At 40.4% G+C, this 23202-nt stretch overlaps 2 protein-coding genes and 2 pseudogenes across 2 annotated transcripts; 1 reads left to right on the forward strand and 3 right to left on the reverse strand.

Annotated features, from left to right (window-relative positions):
* Positions 1-584: 584 nt before the first annotated feature.
* Positions 585-1559, forward strand: LOC149115711 (QRFP-like peptide receptor; annotated as a pseudogene).
* Positions 1560-3569: 2010 nt separating this feature from the next.
* Positions 3570-10301, reverse strand: LOC149115712 (uncharacterized). The gene is made up of 3 exons (XM_089285105.1): positions 9947-10301; positions 7615-7732; positions 3570-7305 (listed from the first exon to the last, which is right to left on the reverse strand). The coding sequence occupies exons 1-3, from the start codon at positions 9992-9994 to the stop codon at positions 4070-4072; spliced, it is 3402 nt and encodes a 1133-aa protein (XP_089141231.1). The 5' UTR covers positions 9995-10301; the 3' UTR covers positions 3570-4069.
* Positions 10302-10881: 580 nt separating this feature from the next.
* On the reverse strand, positions 10882-15710 carry LOC149115713 (uncharacterized; annotated as a pseudogene).
* A 650-nt stretch (positions 15711-16360) lies between these two features.
* Positions 16361-22574, reverse strand: LOC110058701 (uncharacterized). The gene is made up of 3 exons (XM_020765362.2): positions 22205-22574; positions 20145-20259; positions 16361-19224 (listed from the first exon to the last, which is right to left on the reverse strand). Exons 1-3 carry the CDS (start codon positions 22232-22234, stop codon positions 16424-16426), a joined length of 2946 nt encoding a protein of 981 aa, XP_020621021.2. The 5' UTR covers positions 22235-22574; the 3' UTR covers positions 16361-16423.
* Between the last annotated feature and the right edge of the window lie 628 nt (positions 22575-23202).

A 23202-nucleotide genomic window follows, 5' to 3' on the forward strand; every position in this document is an offset into this window, starting at 1 on the left:
TTAAATCATTTTGCCCAAACTTTCCGTTCAGTGATGAGTGATTTTGTGACGAATTCCGGCACTTCCCCGTCAAAGCGTTTTTCAATTATTAAATGCACTTTCTGCCTTTAACCAATGACCTTTTCCTCCTTTTCTTAAAACTCTTTTAGAGCTAATAAAATTTCGTTCGCTTTGCTATGCAGATTTTGTGTGCGGCACTGAGCTTGTGCTTTCCTTCTTTTAGCCTCTGTGATTGGTTTGTCGCGTCATCTCATTAATTTGTTGAGAATATGCAACTTCATCAGGAAAGTACAATAAATGTTCCTTTCCTTAACAAACGTTTACCACAGTTCTTTCGTAAAAGCAATAAACCGCTCATTCTATGGATTTAAAGGGGTAATAGCCCACGCGGGATGTTGGGGGAACACGAGAAAAGCTCGTAAATCATTGGCGCCTAACGGCTCATGATTTACAAATTTTTCGAGTGTTCTCCCAACATCCCGCGCAGGTTTATTACGTCGGTAAACCCATAGAAAGAGCGGTCCATTTGTCAACTAAATAGAGTAGTGCGCGCATGTCTCACTCTGTTAACAAACCAGCTGGAAAATTGTATCTGAGACTCAGAAAGCGAATTTTGAAGATGTCCGCGAGCTCTAACACAACGATGAATGAAACACAGCGAACAAGCAGCTTCGATAATCCTGCAGCAGAGAAAATTGGAAATACCTTTGCTTACTACCTGATCTTCATTGTTTCGTTGACTGGGAATACGCTAATTGGAATTATCGTCTACAAGACAAAATCCATCAGGAAAACTACCGACTTTTTGATAGCAAACATAGCCATGTCCGATCTCCTGCTACCGATTTTCTTGTTCCCGCAGGTTGTAAGAGAGTTGTATGTCGACTCCTGGCTGGTAGGCGGTCCTCTTGGTTAGGCCTTGCGTAAGCTGCATATCTTCCTTTCTGATGTTTCCACAATGGTTTCTACACGAGCCTAATGCTGATAGCAGTGGATCGATTTGAAGCTGTGTTATTTCAGCACCGTTCTCCACTCATGAGCCCTAAACTGTGCCTCTTCTTCATTCCCGCCACTTGGATCATCGCGATGGCTGTTCAGTCCCCACATCTCTTCGTCTTGAGACTCGTTGAACATTCAGGGAAGTTGGTTTGCACTCGGGAATGGAAGGAAGTCTTTGGAGAGTTCTCGTTCTATGCAAATTACGTTTTAGTAATATTTATAATTTTCCTTTTACACTCCTTCGTTTTTCATGAGTGTCCTTTACTCTATCATTATTTTAAAGTTCAAGTCACAACCGGTGCCAGGCGAGAATTCGGTCAAGGCCGCACAACAGGGCGTGAAGAGGGAACGAAATGGGTTGAAGATGGCCATTGCTATTGTGCTGGGCTTTGCAGTATGCTGGGTGCCATACAGTCTTGCTGCTCGGGGGAACCTCAAGGATAAACATTATTACTCAGTTTATAGCTCGCGCAAATTGTGCTATCAATCCTTGCATTTGTTTTAATTTTAGTCGAAATTATCGGAAAAGTCTTAAGAAAGTCCTTCACTTTTGAGAAGAAAGTACTGACATGGTCACGTCGCATCGATTGGTTTGTAAAGCAATGTACTAAAAGAGGTTGTAAAACCTAGTCTATGATCAAGTAACATAATAAAGCTGGTAGGTCAACGAGAATTATAAGAGTTCGCCACAAGAAGCTTTTGATCCATGCATTTTTAAAGCAATAGCAACGGTTAATATAGTTACCCATTTCACGCAGAATGAAGAATGATGGCGGCATCTTAGATAAAAGGGCGGCGACGACAACTTTTTCTCACTATAATTCTCAAATTTCTCGCATGCTCATTGGCTAATTTTACGGTCAATAAAAATACAGATACATGAGACGCCATCACGCTTGGTCCTTGAAAAGTTTGCCAAATTTCTTACAGCTTGTTAAGTGCTACTAGACCTTTTTTAAGGTTTCTGACGCCATCTTCCATGGGGGGCAAACACACGACAAAAATAACACTAAATGTATGGCAAAGGAGGCAAATCTAATATCTAACAACTCAAGTTAAATTTGAACTCTGAAATATTTATGACTTAAAAACGAAAGATAACAGGCAAAATAATTTGCTGATCAGATACGAGGGGAATGGCCTCGCTAGAAATAGCACAAGGCACAAGAAAAAAAAAAAAGTTTTTGTTGCAAAAATTATATTTACTGATGCAACTTTATTCTATAGCTGTTGTTAACCGTCTTTAGAACTCTCGATTTCTAATCATAATCTATTTTGCCGTTTTCTGTTGTAATTTGGTAGCAATAAAATTCACCCAAAAAAGTCAGTCTATTCATAGCCTTTCTTTTTAGCTTCCGCGTTTTAACTTTATACACCATCCATGTCACGGATGAACAACGTTTGATGATGAAGTACAAAGCTTGACAGGAAGTTTCTGTCAATCACAAAGTAATGCACGATTTAATCACGTGCAGTTTCCAGATGTCCTGCACGCATGCGCGCAGACACGGAGTACTTTCCGTTCAACTAACGATTCATCTCCGGAAATTTCCAGTGGCGAATGCAACATCATTACTCCCATAAATTAATGAAAAGAGGACAACCTTGCGAGCTCTGGTCCATTTGATTCTCCCCCCGGAATTTCCGGAATTTGCGCCGAAGGTTCAGAAGAAGTGTGCTTTGCTGAAGACTATTTTGACTATTTTAAATGCCAGAAAGCAACGGCAGCTGATGCAGAAGGCTATGAATTCAATTCAGCACAGCAAGAGCACGCCGTTTGAAACCAAGTTGCGCTACTGCCGTGCGGTACGGCAAAGTTTGCCGTGCTAAATAGTCGCGCCAAACTTAATTCAGCTGTCGAGCTGAATGGTTTCAAACGTCGTGCTACTACCGCGCTTAAGTCGAATTCAATTCTTGCATCTTGCTAGGCACGGCAGTGGCACGACGTCTGGTATAGGCCTTAGTCGTGTTTTAATAAGAAGTTATTATCTATATAGTTAGGGGCACCATGTTGCTCTGCATTTTAAATATTCCCTTCACAACCCCATACTACACTTTTCCATCTCGTTATTATCCCCACTGGAACCTTATTTTTCATGGGGTTAGTTGCATTGGGAAACAAGCCGCCTTGTTTAAAATTGATGTTGAAACTTTATCAAGCTTCCACCTACCTAGCTTTAAACGCTAATACTTTCTTTTTCGAGCACATTGAACGAATCGTGGTGGAAAAATTGTCACGCCGTGTAAAGCACTGCACGAACTTTCGTAAAAATTATTCTGACATTGCTATCATGAATACAGGCAAGCTAACCGTGTGAGAAGCAAATACATATACGAAAGACCCAACCAGGAGTCCATAGGCTATGGTCACCGGCTGAGTGCCAGAGCACGGTGCTCAGAATTCCGCCGAGCACAGTATCAGTGCCCGCAGGTCCTGACGTTGTACTCGAGCACTAAATGGTACTTGGATACTTGGGGTCCCCAGTGTCTGAACGCAACACTGTTTTGTGTCGGTGCCTAGGCAACAGTGTCCAAACACCAAGTGGGAACACAGCCATAGATCAGTGTGCTGATAAAGAAAACGGGTCCAAGCTTCTGCATGTAGCTCACCAGTGAGAAACATGGACATTACAAAATACTGAATCTTGAGAGGGTCTAAGAAAAGAAGTCATACAGACTTTACTTGCTTAATTCAACTTTTTATTACAATAAGACGTAGAAATCGCGTCAGTTCGTTCTGATCTGAACAGAATAAAGTTCTTAAAGGAAGCACCAAAGTAAATAAGGGCATATAGGTACACAAAAAAATAACTGAGTAATCTTGTGAATGTAAAATGGGGTGTTTCTCAATTGAGTGTTGAAAGGACACAGATAATCCAGTGAACAAATAGAGACGTGGCAAACATGATTAAATAAGTCACCGACAAGAAGGGCAAGAAAATATGTGCAAACTAGTGAAGATTGGTTTTACTTGGTCTTACCTCTGATTGGATGATAAACTGTCGCGCGCGTTTTTCTAAGCCAATCGCTTGGCATACTTATGCGAACGCTTTCACCACTCAATACCAAATTATTGATTCAAATATTTCACCAAATGTTTGACTTTCAGTCTTAATTTATGGCTAAATTTTTCAAAGCGTTTGATTACTAAAAGGAAATGGATCGTTCTTTGTGGCACATTAATTGAAAAGGGAATTTTACGCGAGACAAAATACTTTTTCGCGTTGAAGTTTGGGACCAAAATGGTAACGCTATACGTTCTGTCGTCGCAAGTATTGGAAATTTCAAAACTAGTACTTCTTCTTCCGTGGTTCCTGTACATTAAAATTAAGCAGCCACTGTGGATGTCTTTTACCCTAGTTGGTGATCCAAAGCTGTTAGATCGAGATATAATTTCAAGAATATCCTCCCTGCTTTTTATTTTGATCCACATGCGCTGTTTTCGCTTCGTAGGTTGCTTTTGAAGTTTCTTGTGGTCGCAAACACACAACCCCAAACTTACCGTATCGTCAGCGCATTTTCTAAAATGTCTATAGATTGTTATACGCTCGTGTACGGTTAATTTAAGGAAATAATTTTGTTTCTTAAGACTCTGTGGGTATTTGATTTGAACCTCAAAAATCTCGTTTCCAGGTGACACCGCGATATCCATGGTTGTGATAAAATTCCCTCCTTCAGAGCGGCGTCGAATCTTTGTAAAGCTGCTCCCAACAAGGCGCTGGCAATTCCCATAGCCTTTAACTTGCTTTGTATTTCCTAAAAATTGGAGTTGAATTTTGTTGTTTATATTTCCAAGAGCAAACTCCGCAAGCCATGTAAATCGCTTGTCGTTGTCCGGAAATATCGCTTCCCATTTCTCGCACTTGCACACTGCCAGTGGTTTCATGGATATGTCCGCGCATGTCCGATTAGCGGAAATCAGTCCAAAGATACCGCTATCTCCTGCAGTACTGTGAGTCAGTCCTGTTGCCCCTAACGACATGAAGCCATTGTGAAGGTCCAACGTGCTTATAAGACGATTTTGATTCTGAACCAAAGCTCGATATTTTCCAGACCCTAATACGTGTGCAACTTTTTCCGGAACAATAATAAAAAGAAATGGGTCATATTTTTCAGCTCTTCCCTCTATGGTGTTAAATGAGTATTTCGTTGTCTTAGGACCATGGTCTGAAAGGACGACAGTCAATGTATCTTCGATTCTAGCCATGTTTTCAACGTATTCCGAAAGCCGTTCATCGATTTGTCTTATACGAGTTCCGGTCACTTCATGTCCTGTGTTCAAATGGGTGTATGTCAGTAATCTTGTTTTCTTTCCCACCGTCTTGCGATTGTTGTAAATGTTTTCAACATAATCGAGGAAATATTCCGCGAAGGGCTTTCCCTCGAAGCACACTTTCCTCGGGTGGTTGAATTGATTTGTCATTTTATAGCGTTTGAAAATTTCGCAAGAAGCATGCGATAAACCGAAATCGTCAATGTGATAATTTTTTACTTTATCTTGAAACTTCTTCCAACGATTGGCGAACTCGTATTTGCCTCGCGGAATATTGCCTTGGTACGCATTGTCTGTAAATATCGATCCCCACGAATCATACCAGCAGCTGTCTTCTTGCAACAACGTATAATAACCAAGCTGCTTAAATTTACCAAAAAGTACATCAATACCATAAGTCTCATTTTCATGTCCCCCAGAATAACGAAAGTCCATTTTACCAGACATCAAGGCCCGTATGTTGTGGAACGTATACGCTGCAGAGCTTTGCAACAGCTCAAAATCAAGAACAGTAGCGTTGTACGACGAAAATTCCACGATGTCCCGCAAGCTTTTTACTGTTTCAGGAAGCGAGCGATAGAAGTGTGGACGGGAAATAGAATCAAGAACTAAAATGTTCAAGTTGATGGAGTTGATCTCCTCATTTAACGACTCATCGAACGATTTGTGTACAAAAGGAAACGTCATTAACTGCTCAATGAAGCCCGTTCTTTCTTTTCTGACGCAAAGAAGAAGGCAAAAATTGAAACCAGGGGATGAAGTCTCGTTTGTGTATCTTTTGAGGTAGTTTTCAAGTCCACGGGACGTAAAGAACCGTTTCCAGAGTGGACCCTCCTCGAGAATCCCGAAAATAGGACTGAACTCGAGAACGTATACGGGATTTGTCCCGCAAGGTGATGAATTGCACGTAACACCTTGTTTACCTTGGTTTGCTGACAGACTATTTGCTCTAAATGAACACAGTTGTTCCCCAAATTCCCCATCTGTACACCTTAAAGGTTTGGTGTCTAGTTCGTACTCCTTAGAAGCTCTAATACAACTATTTAGAGAAAGTTCGCGATTGCGTAGAACGCAGCTAACATTTGCAGATGGTTTTCTTGATTGCCGTATTCTCAAGACGGGACACACTGATGCATCACTGAAGTGTTTCAATGAATCCAATGTGTCGTTAAATACTCCAGAAAGCAACCTCGTTTTGGAAACGAGGGGTCTGGATGAGATTCTCACTGGGGGCGGAATTGGTTTCACATGAGGAAACCGTGACCGTGTTAGACTTCCATGTTTCTTCAATGCTTGATGTACGGGCTTACCAACTCGAGACCATGTGATAGTATTCGAGTCAGTGAGATTCAATATTCTTTCTGAGCTTTGGAAAGATCTGTGTCCTTGATTTTGTTGTGTGTTTACTTTTTCTACCATTAAATTCGGTGGATTTTCTTCTAATCTGATTTCAGACTCTGTTTTTGGTGGGTTGCTAAGAAGAGCCACGGGCAATTTTACTTCTTTTCTCTTCGTTTGGAGTGGTTTAAGCCTCTTTTGCATGATTGGCGCGGCTTGGGTAAGGTTGTTTCCGTCAGTTGTTTCTTTTTGTGATAATGGGAACGACCGTGTTCGGTGGTCTGCGATAGTCGATTGACCTTCATCGTCTCTTTCCTTGTCCTTGTCATTTTCCTCATCGCCATCATCATCATGGCGATGGTTAGGATCTATGATTCTAAATTTATTCTTTTCTAAGTCATCATCATCATCATCGTCGTCGTCGAAGTCGTCGTCTTCGTCCTTCTCATCTTCATCATCATCGTCATCATCACCACTTTCATCGTCATCATCACTAATTGACGGCTGTATAATCCTGTTTGGATTCTTGTGAAACCTAAGACGCTCGGCTGCGTTCTGCAGTAGTTCCTCAGTAGTATCGTTACCTGGTACATCAAATAACTCAGCTACTGAAGTGTCTCTGGTTGCAAAATCTCCAAAGTAAGGTGCGTCTTCTTTTTTATGTTTTATCTTGGGACTCAGTAAGTCATTCTCTGCTTAAAACAAAAACATATTAAAAAAATAAAGCAACTGAGATAGGCAAATCAAGGTAAGGACAAAAAGCTTTCACCGAGCTTTTTTTTTTTTTTTTTTTTAGCTACGGTTGCACTGATGATATTTCCCGCTGCCGTAATTTCCCGTTGGATTGAGGCATTGTGAAATTAAGTCAAAATTCCTTGCCTAAAACTTAAGACTTGTGATTCCATCTGGGGCTCTGAGACAATCTGTAGCGTGCATACCTCTCAGATAATTTACTCAGGTAACAATTCTTTGCCTTTCCCACCTTCTAAGTTATTCCAACCTACCTTGCACCGAAATGTCTCCTTTTGGAGTTAATGTGGCATATTGCGATAAGCTGAAGAAATCTCCGGCAGTTCCAAGGTAGATCACAGTTGCAACAGCGATCACAATCAAGACGAATATCTGCAACAACAACATTAACAAAAATACTGTTATACCGCGACCAACTTAAGGGAGCTGAGTTACAGTAATTTGAGTTATTTTGGCCTCGTGCGAAATTACCTTAAATTTGAAGGAAACCTGAAAATAGTAGTTTACTAAGATAGAAAATCACCCAAGAGATAACAATGACCCATAAAGGAACAAGGATGGAGTCGATTAACACGGTTTACAAACGCTGACAAACTTGAAAACTCTAAGCTTTACTTTTAGAGATACACAAACCGTGACGTAGCTCCTTTGTCTGCATACGAGCCGAGTGGCTCATGAGGCCGGAGCTTATCCCGGTTTCAGTAGCATGAAGCGGCTAGGAGTATTTCTACTCCTCCCTGGATGAGATGCTAGTCCATCGCGGGGTTACCCCCAGCATTAAATTCGCCGATACTCATTTGTACACCTGGCGGGAGAGAAGTACTGTGAGAGTTAAGTGTCTTGCCCAAGAACACAACACAATGTCCCCGGCCAGGATACGAACCCGGAACGCTCAATCCGAAGTCGAGCGCACTGACCATGAGGCCACCGCGCCTCCCACAAGCACGTTCAAAATAACTTTAAGCACTTTCAAAATTAAAACAGCCTGACGCTAAGGAAGAAGATTTTCTCCTGACTCAGTAACATTTTTAAAGGAGTAAATGTCTCACAGGCTGAGTTTTCATGCGTCCCAATGGCTGAACCGGCGTGTAGACGTCGACTATTGTTTCCTCTCTTTTCTCCTTGAACCCTGAGGAAACAGCAGACGACTGGAATCAAGCTATTCCGTTTCCCACGCTAGAATCTTTCAACTCACAATACGTCACAGAGTTTCGCCACGGAGAACAGACTGATCTCGTAGTAAGATCAGCGAAGTGTCTCTTATTGGTTGATTCTCAGTTTTTGAATCCTTGCAAGTACACAGCTAATCAGAAGCACTAGCTGCAGAACAGAACCAAGTCATTACCATGCATCAATTTTTCGGGTGGAACCTCAGCCGGCGTCCTTGAGCAGGTAAAGACCCGGAGTGCGCCAGGCGGATACTTTTGTAATGAGTTAATACGCTTTGCCATAGATAGAAAAATATTCCATTGGGTATGATGGAATGTCGTGACTTGGTCTCAGGAAGGTTCGTAAACGTGTGAGAATTAGGTTTGCAATTTTTTTTTTTTTTTTTTTTTTCATCACAAAACGAAGTTTAGTGCTTTTAGGTTAGATCAAAAAGAAAAGTAAAGAGTCAAACTAAAGAGAAAAGAAGGAGGAAGAAAGAGAAAATATATAAGTTCGGAGAACATCAATATGGACAAAAGGGCAAAATGAATGCGTAGTACATGAGAAATCTCTCGAATCTAAAAACAATGACCGTGACATGGTTCCTTAAAGCAACGACCGTGAAATATTTGTATCACCTAGTAATATATAAAAGTTAAAAACCGAAGCTAAGAAAAATTAACCCCAGCTAAAACACTGAATTACAATGTGTATACATGTTCGTCAATGCAATACACCCTTTTAATCTTCTGTTGTTGATGAATAAGGGCCTGTTATCACCCCTGGGGTGCGTAAACACTCTTTAACGTCAGAAATTAACATATTTACTCTCTTCGGGGTATTCCTCCTCAAAGGGCGTGAAATTGTTCATTTATTAACTTGTTTGTTCAGTCAGGGAATCCTTTGTTCTCTATCTAACCCGAACGTATCATTTCAGACAATGTCAGTGCATCCCCATTTCTTGATTCCCTAATGTTAATTCTTATAATTTTTATAATGATGGGTCGTTTTTACTTGCTGTGAAATGAATGTTTTCCTTTCCGTTTCAAAGATAAACACAACAGAATAATTGTTGGAGCGTTTTAAAAATTCATCGCAGCAAGCTCTAGCGAACCGCTTTGTGATATAATAAACATCAAACACTTTTGTTTGATCGAATGTTAGTCAGCTAGGCACCGTTGTTAGCGATGAAGGCGACTTTGTAAAATTCTTTTCCAAGCCGTGATCGTCATAAACGGAATCGAAATCAGATGCAAATCCGTATGACATTTTTTAACCTATATATTGAAAACAATAACATGTTCTGACAACCGGAAAAACGACTTGATTCATTTCTGAAGTTGTTGGCAAGGTATTTTGCTTGATTTCTTGATATTTAACTCCTCCTGCAGGTTTTACCAGAGTTTAAGTCATAAGACAACAGCGAGCGATACATACCTTTCGGCTGCGTAAAACAAACAAGCCTGAAACTGTGGAAATCCTCATTTATGGATCCGTTCATTCACTGAAGTTCTCCTAGATACGACAAGCCAAAGAGACGCCGTTTACATTTCAACCCATGTCAATTAGGTCTTCAGTTGCGATGATCATTTCATTTCGCGAAGACACCGCGCTTCTAGCTAACCCAAATTCGCGACTCCAGGTCAACGCTAATGATTCCAAAACGCCAGTTAGATCTGATCGCTAATTTGATCAGGAACTGTAGATGTGGGGGTGATTGGTAACAAGAGCAGGTAGTACCTGCAGGGTCACGTGTCAGTATTGTCTTTTGTGCAAACTCGTGGAGATGGAAAACAAACCAGGCAAGAAACCTGTTATTTAGGAAGAACAGCTTATTGTATGAAAGATGATAACACTCATTTGTTCAATGACGCAGCCTCGTAAAATAACAGGGAACTACTGAAGTATTCCTTCATAACGGTTGCTTCTGATCGAGACCATCCATTACCACTTTCGCTTTGCTTTCGCTTTGGAAATCAGTCAACGTCGCGAAACCATTCTTCCTAATATACTTCGTTCTCTACTCAGGGGTTGGACTGAGAGCTCGAGCGACCCGGGTTAATCAATCGAACCAAACCGAACGAAAAAATCAATCGAAATCAATCAGACCAATCTTTCGATTATTTTGCAATTGGTTCGGCAATCAAGCACAATCGCACTCGAAGCTTACGGCGAGTTCCGTTACCGAAAGCAATTGAAATAATCGTACTCAGTCGCTTTGATCCTCTTACGAAAAGGGATTACAAAAATTGATAGGTTCTGTGGCAGTTTCAAAACATCACGTAGATGTTGGAAAGAAAAACTTAAGCTAACGTTGATGAGATGTAGAAGATAATATGAACTTTTTTGGGTGTGAGTAAAACGTGGACTCGAGGTCGGGACTGGGGTCTCTTCTTTCTCTCTCTCTCTCTCTCTCTCTCTCTCTCTCTCTCTCTCTCTCTCTCTCTCTCTCTCTCTCTCTCTCTCTCTCTCTCTCTCTCTCTCTTTCCTTTTCCTTTTCCTTTTTTTTTTGTTTTCTTTTATTTTAAACCAAACGCTGATTTCTCGCGATTTGTATCAGCAGTGCATCATTAATTTCTCTTCTCATATGATGGAAATGAAATGCAGTGGAGCTCATTTGCCAGGTACAAAACCGCAAACAATCCGCGACCCATCTTAACATATGATAGCCATGAAAACAAGGAAAACAAGATCCTTGCCCAAAGATGTGTCATACCAAATTGTCTCCAGATAAATTTAGGAATGATTTTCCAAACTTTGGTGTTCATTGTTATAACGCCTTTAAGGGGTCCAAGCCTTGGAAGTTGGCGAGGGCCTCTTACCTCCTCCCCCCAATCTCACGCTGAATAGGGTTAAGACGTTGTTGATATGAAAGTATTCTTAAGCGCTCTTCTCAAGGTAGCGTTTCTTTCAATTTGAATAACAGGAATGATGGAAGAAACGAGCATCGTGGACGTAGCTGCCCAAGGATACAGTAGACTGCCAGTAACGACATTATTTTTAAAATTCAGAAGTACCACAAGAGGAACCATTGAGAGTAGCGTGACTACGGTGTAGAAAGCCATGTCTCTCGCAGCCTTCTTCTCTCTTTTGAAGAGGGTCACATGTTGCAGATTGTGAGTGACGCACGAGATCTTTCTGCCATTGGTGCGAATTGCAAAGAAGGTCAGAACGTGGCCTCCAACTGGGATGACAATCAGCGAGGATATAGTAACATTTTCCATTGGTTCATAAATCGTCTTTGGGACCACAGTCTCCAGAAGGCAAATGTAGATGAACCAGAGGACCCAAGCACTAACCGCTATCTTCACCATACCTAATGACACAGAATCAATACGGCACTTACTTAGTCAATAAAAGGTAGGCAAACGTTAAGTCTGCACATGAGCCAAGTAGTCCACGGTTTCTGCAGCATGAAGCGACTAGGAGTATTTCTACTCCTCCCTGGATGGAATACTAGTCCATCGCAGGGTTACCCCCAGCATTAAGTTCGCCGATACTCATTTCTACACCCAGGTAGCTACAGTTCGTGTTTCTAGGACTCAAAGCATGGTTAGTCCAACCACAGTATATTCCACATCTGCTGAGACATCATTGTACCTAAGTTCAAGTATTCTGCCATTACGTCCAACTATTTCACCTTCACCAGGTAATTACATTTAGCTTTAAGTGACATGAAACTCTATGAACTGTCCAGTGCATTTTACATACAAATGTATGTGTATTTCAAATTATTCTTGCAATTTTTGAATGGTCAATTTCTTACTTATGTACAGTGTATGATCCATTAGTTTCTTTATAATAAAATGTATAAAGCAAATTCTATGTTGGAATTTTTTTTGTTAATATGACTACACTAGTCTAGAGATACAGTCATGTATATACACATGTACTGTGTGTATGTAAGCTCATACATATACAGGTCCTGGAAAGAGTGTGATCAATGACTTCATTATTGAGGTATACAACTTGAGCAGCAAGCTGTTTTAAAGCTGTATTCTGATGAATCTTTCAACAGTCCAAAAGGCCAAGTCTGCATACGAATCAAGAGGTTCATTAAGCTAGAGCTTATCTCGGTTTCTGCAGCATAAAGCGACTAGGAGTATTTCTACTCCTCCCTGGATGGAATACTAGTCGATCGCAGGGTTACCCCCAGCATTAAGTTCGCCGATACTCATTTCTACACCCAGGTAGAGAGAAGGATTATGAGGGTAAAGTGTCTTGCCTAAGAACACAACACAATGCCCCCGGCCAGGGCTCGACCCGGACCGCTTGATCCGGAGTCGAGCCTCCCTAAGTCAATAACCAAGGTTACACTAAAGTAGTAGGAGACCATGATCTTGATTAAGGGTAATCGGGTATTATTCGCAGCTCATTATATTCATGCCTTTGTTGACGGGCTACAGAAGTATTGCAGTTCTCCGATTATGATAGTTCATAAGGCAGGTTACCTATATCGTGACTCCGTCTCAGAATTTCTTTTTACAGGCCATTATGCTCGAATTAAGTCCCAGAGTTTTCTCTTTTTTCCCGCTAAACAGGCGAAAAACGAGAAATGAGAGATCACTTGGGGAAGACGGGTACTGTGAGGGTAAACCAAAAACACAGCACATTCGCACTGGTAAAGCTGAAAGCGAGATGGAAGTCGGGGGGTCCGCTGGGTACGGGGGTTATATGGAGGGATAGGTGGCTAGGTTTCACCAACAACGCAACCCCACAACCAAAAGAAACAGGAGTCTGGGGCCAAAAAGGCTCAATCAACACTACGACGTTACGTCATAATCTGCTGGTGAAACTAGGGTCAAGGCACCACGATATTACTGACCTTAAAATAGCCCAGTTTCCTGCCTTGTAACTTTGCCGTTTCTGGCCCGGGGTATACGTAAATGCTAGATTGTACTTGTATTTGGTTGCTAGCACGATTATCGTATATAAATACCACTAAGCCACTATTTGCCCAGCGAAGAAGTTGCACTTCAAGCCCAGCATCGATCCGGAATTCAACTAGCTAACCATTAATAATACAAACCACTTTGAAACGATGTAATGCGTACGTACCTTGAAATGTGACCGTTGTTCTGTACACGAGGGGTTTAGAAACGGCGTAAAATCTATCAACGCTTGTTAATGCCAAGTTCAAGAACGTACAACCGACAAGCAAAAACGGAAGCGACTTGCTGGCCCGATACAGATGAACCAAGCTGCAGGGTCTTCCAGGTGATGCAGTAAAAAGCGCCAGGACACGTACAAAGGCTGCACAACCAGGCCTGTTAGACAGTTAGTGGTGGCCAGGCCACACAGCAACACGTTGACCGGGACATGGAGTGAGGGAGTGCGGATGATGGTTACCATGATAGCCAGATTAGACAGGAATGCAAAAATGGCGAACGGAATATGGACAACCATTAGGGCAATGTCACTAACGTACACTGACTTGACGCCGGTGGCATCGAGAATCCATGAAGGCAGGCAGTCCGAAGACTGTTCGCAGTTAAAAGTTGTGCCGTTTGTTAACGAGCTGTTTAAACCTTCATTTGTCTTATTAGGAAATGTTTCATTGATAAGCCCGTTCATGTCCAGGTAGCTAGTTCCTGGAAATAAAAACAAAGCGTAATTACTAAGAAATTCCACCGAATTAAAGGGTCTGTATTTCCGTATGACTGAAATTCATTCAAGTTTTGTATCGCACCAATTATTATATATATTTGTTACATATATTTGGGTACGGTGTTCTTTCCTCGCGGTCACAGCGATGAGCGGCTGTCCATTACATGTATCGTGAATCACTGCATAGACTTCTTAAAACTGACGTTTTAATTTTTTTTTTTTTTTTTTGTCTTAACACTACGCGTTTGTTTTTAAACGATAGAACAGTTTAATTTGCGAAGGACACTTTTCTGAAAGATTGATTAATAAAATTGTGAGATATCGGTTTCTGAGGTACAGTGAGTTTCTGAATTACGTATTTGGTTTCAATTGCAGACTTTGTCGGACTCTTGTCTAAACACCAATAACAACAAAAAGAACAGTAACTAATGAAATACATCTTACTACCATTACGTTGCACGCAAGTTAAATGTTGCCGCTTATTACTGATAGAACAAGCTTCACCAAACTCCTACGGTCTTCTTCGATGTTAAAAAAAAAAAAGAAACTTCATAAGTTAACTTGTTTGAGTTCCCGAACTGGACCAATCTAGTGACTTAATTATCAGAAGCAATTATCTCGTCGATGAGAACAAATATATATATAGGCAGAATAATATGGTTTTCCAAACGGTGACTTCCAGTAGAAGGATCAAAAGATACCGTGCTTCAATGTGAATTTTAGTTAAGTGTAAGATGAGGTGTCATGAAGCAAACTTCTAACTGTTCCGGCTTTTAATGTGACGTTTCGGCCTTCGGCCTTCTTCAGATTGGAACAATATTTACAAGTTAAAAAATAAAATATAAAAAAGAGGGATTTTTAACGAAAGAGAGGATTTTTAACGTTTTATTTTTTAACTTGTAAATATTGTTCCAATCTGAAGAAGGCCGAAGGCCGAAACGTCACATTAAAAGCCGGAACAGTTAGAAGTTTGCTTCATGACGCCTCATCTTACACTTAACTATATATATATATATATATATATATATATATATATATGAACATTAGTAAATTTTGTTATATAAGCCCGAGCTTCCTCTATATGCCAAACGTTCACTAGTTCAACGGGCAAAGCTGTTGGGCGCAATCCAATTTTTGTCAGAACTAATTATTGGAATAATTTGCACAAACATTAGTTTTGTTAAGGAAAACTTACCCTGAGTTTCAGCTTATATAAAAAACCACAAGTTCGTTCACCGAGATCAACGGTTGGTCATTGAGAATGGCAACCTTAAATTTAATTCTGAGTGCTTGTCGACGACACCGTCTAATCTTTCCTTGATATATTTTCGCTAGGTATTTGCATGACAGAGTTAAAATCTTCAGCGTCAGTATATAAAAAATGAAATACTAATGATTCATCAAAAGGCATTTATTTAGTGGGATCGCGGTTTTCCTTTAGCTCTTAATGGACTTAGAGTTATTACAAGTCAATTTAAAACAGGTATTATTTACCTTTAAAATGAAGTAAACGAGTGAAAAGAAAAAAGGAAAGTCACTTACCTTGGAAATATTCCTTTGAACTCTCGAGGAAAGTTAAAAAACAAGCTAGCATGATCTAAAAGAACAGTTAGCCGGAGTTAATGTAGTCCAAGACTTGATGAAAAACGGCAGATGTTTTTGTGAACTGGTAAAAACTGATCGACGGAGGAAACTGGGAGCATCCCTGATAATATATATGAAGATTAGTTTTTATAAACTCCTTGTAGAGCGCTTTCTGGACTGTACGCCGGCTTTTGCGGTTTTAAAATCGTGCTTTATCGCTCCATGCAATCTTAACGTCTTTTTACTCTTAAACATAGTCAGTCGGCTTGTTTTAGCTTTTGGCCGACCAATTACAATCGGATTACTTTTAATTTACCTTTCCAATATCTTTCCGAGATGAACTAAATGCTAACTGTTCATCTCTACCGCTTATGCGCGCTGATTATTTTAGACTTTCATGACATGACTTGACATTTACACTTACGCTCTTTACACTTACATGTCTGTCATGGGAGTAAAAATAAATATAAATATTTCCTTCAATGGCTAATTCGTGAAAGACGTTTCGAAAGTCCACTGAAAGATACTGGCGTAAAGTCTATATCAAATTGAAGAACACTTCGCACTTTTTGTTATGAAAACATGGTTTACTAGCCAGTTTACTTAAAGCCACACTTGTCATGGCAAAAGAGAGAATGAAAGAAAGAAACAACAAACAAGTTCTGTATTTTTTTTCGTTTTATTAAGTCAAAAGTATGCAGATCTTTGCTAGATAAGCTACTATTATACATTGTAACCCACAAACGAAGTCTTTAAGTAGAAACCAAACGGTTTTTGTACGTAATGAACGCTCATCACAAAATGAACGGTCTTCGGTTCTAAAATCATGGAAAGAGGAAGTTTTCTTGTAACGATGGCTGTTCCTTTACCCTTTCCTGTAATTCTCACTTTGTATTTTCGCTTGGCGCAGGCGTTGGCTATTTCAAACGTGACGCCTAGATTTTCGCGCTTTCTCGTGACTAACAACAAACACGATTCGTTCAAGTCTTTAACTTCGGAATTTGTACCAAAACTGTTGGCTCTAAACACGGTTTCTAACACGTCTGACCCGGTTTGTATCTCAAACCATCTCCAAGAATTTGTGTTGCTAATATTTCTCCCATGATTCTTTGAGTCACAAACGCACGATTCTACTTTGACACGTTTGTCTACGCATTTCTCGTACCTGCGATAAATACTAACCCTTCGGATACCAGTTATCCTTGAGAAGTTATTCCGCCCGTTAGCTGAAGTTCCCACCGGGTAACTCACTTGAACTTCAAATATCTCTTTTCCTGGTTCAACGACTAAGTCCATCGTTAGCAAATAGTTTTCTCCAACTTCCCTCCTGCGAATTTTTTCAAAACTGTGTCCAACTAACCTTTGGCACTTTCCAAACCCGCCTGTTATATTAGGAGTTGTAACGAAATTCATTTGAATATTGTTATTAAGATTCCCTAAAGCAAATTCAGCAAGAAAAATGAACTGTGGGTCATTATCCTTAAACATTTGTTCCCAGCCCTCGCACTTGCAAACGGCCGCAGCTTTGATTGATAAATCTGCGCATGTCCGATTAGGAGGTATCTCTGAGAATATTCCGTCGTCGAGATATGAGCCAGAAGCGGATCTTTCTGAATCTCCAATTGACATTATTGCATTATGAAGATCTAAAGTAGTTAGAAGGCGTCTTTGGTTTGTTACCATGGCGCCCATGCGTCTCACTCCAAGAATATTAGCGACTTTCTCTGGAACGATGGCAAAGAGAAGCGAATCATAAATTTCCCCTCGCCCTTCCATAGTCTTGAAAGAGTATGACGTCGTCTTGGGGCCGTGATCGGAAAATAAAATAGTTAACGTGTCTTCTTCGTGGGCAATGGAGTATAAGTACCCCGAGAGGGCGGCGTCAATTTGTTGTATTCGTGTGCCTGTCACCTCGTGTCCAGGGCTGAGATGAGTATAAGCGAAAACTGGCTGTCTTCGCCCAGAATCAATATAGCCTTGAAAAATACTCAACGAGTAGTCTAAGAAATGCTCGGAATAAACTTTCCCTCCATAGCAAATTCTCCGCGGTCGATTAAACTGATTGGTGACGTTGTACTGTTTGAATACCTCGCATGAGGAATGCGACAAGCCGAAGTCGTCGACGTTATAGTCATTGATAGTGTCCTGAAATCGTCCCCATCGCAATTCAAATTCCTCAAAGCTACGCGGCGTTTTATTTTGGAACACGTTGTTCGTGAATAAGGAACCCCATTCATCAAACCAGCAACTGTCCTCTTGTAGGAGGGTGTAGTAACCTTGATTTTTCAACTTTTTGTACAAAACTTCTATCTCGTAAGTTCCATTTGAATGCTCGACATAATTAAAATCGCTTTTGCCAGACATAAATGCTCGGATATTGTGGAACGTGAACGGCGCTGAACTTTGCAACAACTCAAAGTCTAACGCAGTCGCTTTGATAGACTCGTTGTAAACTATGTTTCTAAGAGTGCTGACCGTTTTAGGGAGCGAGCGATAAAAATGCGCGCGCGAAACGGAATCCAAAACCACAATGTTTAGATTAATAAGAATCTCCTCTTTCTTGTTTGGTAGAAACTCTGAGTTTTCTATCTCTAGCAACGGAGGGAAAGTCAGAATCTGTGAAACGTACTTTTTACGCCCAGTTTTACACCTAAGAAAGCAAAAGCTGAACCTTCGTAGCGTGTTGACGATTATAAAGTGAGCGAGGAACCTTTCAAGTGCTTTGGAGCTGTTGAAGTTATAGTCCTCTTTAGCTTTGTCCACTATGCCCTCCATTGGGTGAATTCCCGTAACGCTTACGGGATGTCCCTTGCAGGGTGATAAATCACAGTGAATCGTCAGTTCACTCTCGGGACTCGTCCTCCACGTTTCTTCTATGGTGCAAATTTCTCGGTTTTGTCCTTGGACACACTCTATAGTTTTCTTGTGAATTTCGTATTCCTTTGCAGCCTGTTTACAATCTTTTTCCGTTGGTTTGTGCAAAATGCAGGATACTCTTTTCTCCTCTTTCTGCTCTGCGCTCTGTGTAGAGTTCTTAAGTTTCCTTAGGCCCATATAAGGACAATCGGATCCTGTGGGGAACTCTCCTAAGCCATCCTGGTCTTCTTCGAACAACAATTTAAACACACTACGCTGATTCTTGAGGCTTTTACTCTCCATTAACTGAGGATAGTTCGAATCATGATAGAGATCGCTGTCATTCCCTAGGTTAGAAAATGGAGTGATTTCGTCGTTGAAGATTTTAATCGAAGGGTTTAAAATCTCTTTGACACCTGTTTCACTATAATCTTCTTTCGTTGAGGGATCCCTCAGACCCTCATTAGTTCTTATTTCATTCTCTGTATCACGTGAAGTATTGCCAAATATTGCATGCGCAAAGTCTCCACGTTTCTTTTCACTTGTTGTTTCTTCACCCTTTTCCCGATGATTTGACATGCTTACAATTAAGTTTTCAACATTGTCATCGTCAACAGGGCCAAGCTCCTCTTCAGAAGAAAATACAATCTCTTCCGTGGGGTTTAATTCTATTGAAGAAATAAAAATCAAGAAGCGTTGGTTTTCTATTTATCATGGCTTCGTGAAAGAGCTTTCGTTCTTTATTTTTCATCTTTTGACGGAAGGCGTCAGTGTAAATTAAAGTAATTCTTACAAACTACACCTGTAAATTTATCAGTAATCTCTTCTTTACCTGCAGTTTGTTGTGTTGTGAAGACGTTTCTGGAAGGTTTCACTTCCTAGACCACAGCACAAAGCCAACTGCAAAATTGCGACCCGTTGAAACTATGAATAAAGCAGCAATTGTGCTCCTCAAAGTCGTGCGGTCTTTTCTGGTGTTAGCTGACTTGGCCAATGCCCTTGTCCACTAACTTAGCAAATGATGCCTTAAGCGATTTCGCGGGACAATTTTTGTAAAGTTGCCAGAAAACAAATTTCGAACACTCGAGAGATATATAAAAACAAAAAACTTCAGTTTTTTGTGTGCTAAATAAAACTTTGAGTCAGCAAACAGCAACTTTTAGTTATTTAGTCGCGACTAACGTTACACGGAGTAGTAGAGTCAATTACTAAGCTTTTTGGTGCACACTGATTGGTCAACTGAATTAGCGTAACCCGGATGTGAATGCTGTAACAAGGAGTGAACATTAGCGATTTAAATCCATCACTGGCACCAATTGCAAGAAAGGATATCTTAGTAATACATTCCAGCCACTAATTTCCCATATTCTTTGTATAAAAGCAGAGAAATAAGTCCTTGGGAGTGAAAAACTCTCATCGCTGGTAACAGAACTACTCAAACAATTCTGCGAGAAAATCGTTCTGTCAACAATGCACCATTTCATGAAGTATATGGTGCCGTGAATGATGCTTTGGATATCATCAATTTGACTTCACTGATAATTTAAGAATAATAATATCTTATAATAATAGTCGTTTCTTTAATTACCTGTCATTGTGGCTCGCTCTAAGTCTGCTGCGAGCAAAGTGAAATCTTTCACGTGAATTCTCGTGGTCCAAACATAAATTCCAACTGCCGCGAGACTTACAAGGAGAATGAAAACCTGCCAGAAGATAAAGACAATATCATTAAGAGGAAAAAAAAAAGAAAAGAAAAGAAAAGAAAACTAATGATGGTCAAAAGGTAAACACGAAAAAGACCGTCCACTCAGCTAACTTACTTGTGAGACAGTCCAAGTGGGTTGGTCTTTTGCATGGTCTGTTTGTCTGTCTGTCTGTATGTCTGTTTGTCTGTCTGTCTGTCGTCCGTCTATCTGTCAGTTAGTCAGTTAGTCAGTCAGTCAGTCAGTCAGTAAATCAATCAGTCAGCCTCGGCAGTCATTCTGTCTCAGTGCGTAAGTCATTCGAGCAGTCAGAAAGTCAAGAAAGGTTTCAGGCAATTAAAATAATTTTCTTTTTCCAAAACAAAATTTTGAAATAGATCTCAGTAACCAGTTGTTTGAAACCGGTTTCCATATACTCGGCATTAGTATCGATTTTCATTTATATATTTTATGTACCGAAGTTTTGCAGCAACAAAAAACAAGGCAATGTTAAAAAAAAAAAAAAAAAAACACCCGACAGTCTTTAAATGGCAAAACATATTTCGGATGTGTCTCCATCCACCGTGGGTTGCTTTTTATAAGTTAAATGTGAATATGGTACTTATGAGCTAACAGGGTGCGATGGAAAGACGCAGCAATTAATGTGGCAGCTAAGCAGTACAAAAAAAGTGTAAAAGAATGCAAATATAAATGGAAATAAATATTCCCGTAGATATGCGCACGCCATTATGGTAGGGATAAATTAAGAACTTTTTGTCATATATTTAAGGAAGGCTGTTCCCAAAGGATGCCGCATGGCTCCTTTGCAATTGATCTTTAATTAGAAGTGTGTGGAAGCCGAGTCAATGATCTTAAAACACTCATCCCAGAAAAGAATATTACAGTTTTCGGAAGGCGGCCAAAGGTATATAAATATGTGATATTCTGTCCTAGGAAAGACATTCTCTAAGTCGTGTCTCAAGTGTCTGTTGGTCTCAAGAACATAGCAAGCACGGGAAAATGTGTTAACTACAAATGGGTGGAGCACTCTAGGGATGGTATCGTTGACTCCAAAAAAAAAACATCCTATTTATAGGTGGGGTAAAAACTAGCTTAATTTCTTAGTCGATACAAATTCTTTGGTTTAGCCGGATTCAACTTGTTTTGCGCCGTGGTAGAGGAAGTACCAACACACGAGAATTAAAAATATGGACGATAATCATCAGTACGATTTGAGAGAAAGTAGCAGTTGATTGTTAAGATGTCTTTTTTGACACCATTTTCTACCACGACATATTCCTATCCAGTGTGATGGTGAGCTTGCTAATGGCCTTGTGAAATCTCGCCCAAATTGTAGAGAACTTTGTGATTTTAAAGAAGCCTTAACCTCGGGAAATTCGTCAACCAGAAAAGCAAAATGATTTTTGAAAATCGCTTGGCGTTTCCAAATAAGCCTAAAGTACTCTGAAGAGGTTTGAATAAGGTTTCCATCTAAAATCTGAGAAAATTTCGGACTGCCGGGCATCTAGTCAATTCAAGAAGCTTCAAGACCGTACTTGGCTGTTGATCCATAAAGTCGCTGTGTTTCTTATGGACCAAGATTAACAGACAGACGGGTGGCTTCTGTAGCGGCGGGCAAACTTACGAAATACTAACTTTTCAATTATATCATGTTACTTTGGATTAATTACACTTATTTTAAAATCGTGAATTCATTGACCGACGCACAGTGAAATTATATTCTCATTGATCATTGCAGTGATTTACCCGCGCATTCTCAGCTCCGGCGTTCATCCACTCGTTCGCTGTGCGTTCAATTATTGAGCTTAATTCCAACAGATGTTAACGTCCTTTCAGTTTTGTATGTCACAAGGCTCTGAAATGGGGCAACAAACACGCCAAGCCAAACAGATTCATTGCCCAAAACTAATTACAAATTAAAAACATCTCACAAAGATGCACCTACCTTTTTGCTTCGTAAAATAAGTACAGACATCTCGAGCGTAAGTTGGACCCACCGACAATGCGTTCTTCGCTCCGAATTAAATTGCTAACTACATTTTGCCTTCGTTATTTTGACACAGTCTACAGAACTTCAGGAGAAAGTTTGAAGCAAACAAACAAAGCTTTGCCAGGATCTTTTCAAAACTCTGAAATGGATGTTGTTATGATTTGATTAATTTTACACCTGTAACACCCGGCTGTAGGATTCGCTAGTTTCTCATTGCAAAAGACAGGTTTGCAGCGGGTACCATCAGGAGAGTCAGTTCTTGTCCCATCAGTTAAATGGAACTGTTGATCATTCCTTGTAATCAATAATTTATAAATGCACGTGGTTTGCTTTATGTGAATAGGCCATTTCCGAATTCGCCTTTAGCCTCTATCTCAAAGCGAGTCTTGGTGCCCATCTTTTCATATCAGATTAATTCACACGCAAATTAAATTCATTTTCATTAGAATGGTTGTGCACCAGGCCTCACTTTGATAGAGAGGCTTAGGGCAACTCGGAAATGGACTATTCATTGTGGCCGTGAGTCGACCATCACGTTCGTTATGTTTTCGGTGACATTTAGTAGGGTCACTGCCTTCTTCATGTTACTCAACGTCAAGATTCCTTACGATCAAGACGAACCAAGAGAGAATGAGGGGCCACAGGGAGCGGATGAGTCTTACGTGATTATATAACCAGCTAAATTTACCGTTTAATTAGCGAAATTTTCCGTACACAGCTCAAAATCGTTCTTGTTGATTCAAATCATTGTGCGTGACAAACATCGTGTTTCGTTACGAAACTGTTGAAATTTATCCACAGAACCAACCGAATGAAAGTCATCGCCTTTCGGGCCAGGGAAGTGAAGCAAATTGAACGAGGCACCGATTGCCGAGGGTGCTGTTTTTAAGTTACCAATAGTTGTACTAGTGAAATTATATCGTTTCGGCGATGATATCTCTTGGCTCGCCTTA

Source organism: Orbicella faveolata, unplaced genomic scaffold (assembly GCF_042242905.1).
Source record: "Orbicella faveolata isolate gen_17 unplaced genomic scaffold, um_ofav_v1 contig_13, whole genome shotgun sequence".
Classification (NCBI taxonomy): Eukaryota; Metazoa; Cnidaria; class Anthozoa; order Scleractinia; family Merulinidae; genus Orbicella; species Orbicella faveolata.

Coding starts and splice junctions, on each gene's coding strand:
- LOC149115712 (XM_089285105.1), bottom strand. CDS start 9,994: ATGAGGATTTCCACAGTTTCAGGCTTGTTTGTTTTACGCAGCCGAAAG. Junction 7,733..9,946: donor TTGTTTTACGCAGCCGAAAG/GTATGTATCGCT, acceptor TTGTTGTTGCAG/ATATTCGTCTTGATTGTGAT. Junction 7,306..7,614: donor AGGAGACATTTCGGTGCAAG/GTAGGTTGGAAT, acceptor TTTTGTTTTAAG/CAGAGAATGACTTACTGAGT.
- LOC110058701 (XM_020765362.2), bottom strand. CDS start 22,234: ATGTCTGTACTTATTTTACGAAGCAAAAAG. Junction 20,260..22,204: donor TTATTTTACGAAGCAAAAAG/GTAGGTGCATCT, acceptor ATCTTCTGGCAG/GTTTTCATTCTCCTTGTAAG. Junction 19,225..20,144: donor AGAGCGAGCCACAATGACAG/GTAATTAAAGAA, acceptor TTTCTTCAATAG/AATTAAACCCCACGGAAGAG.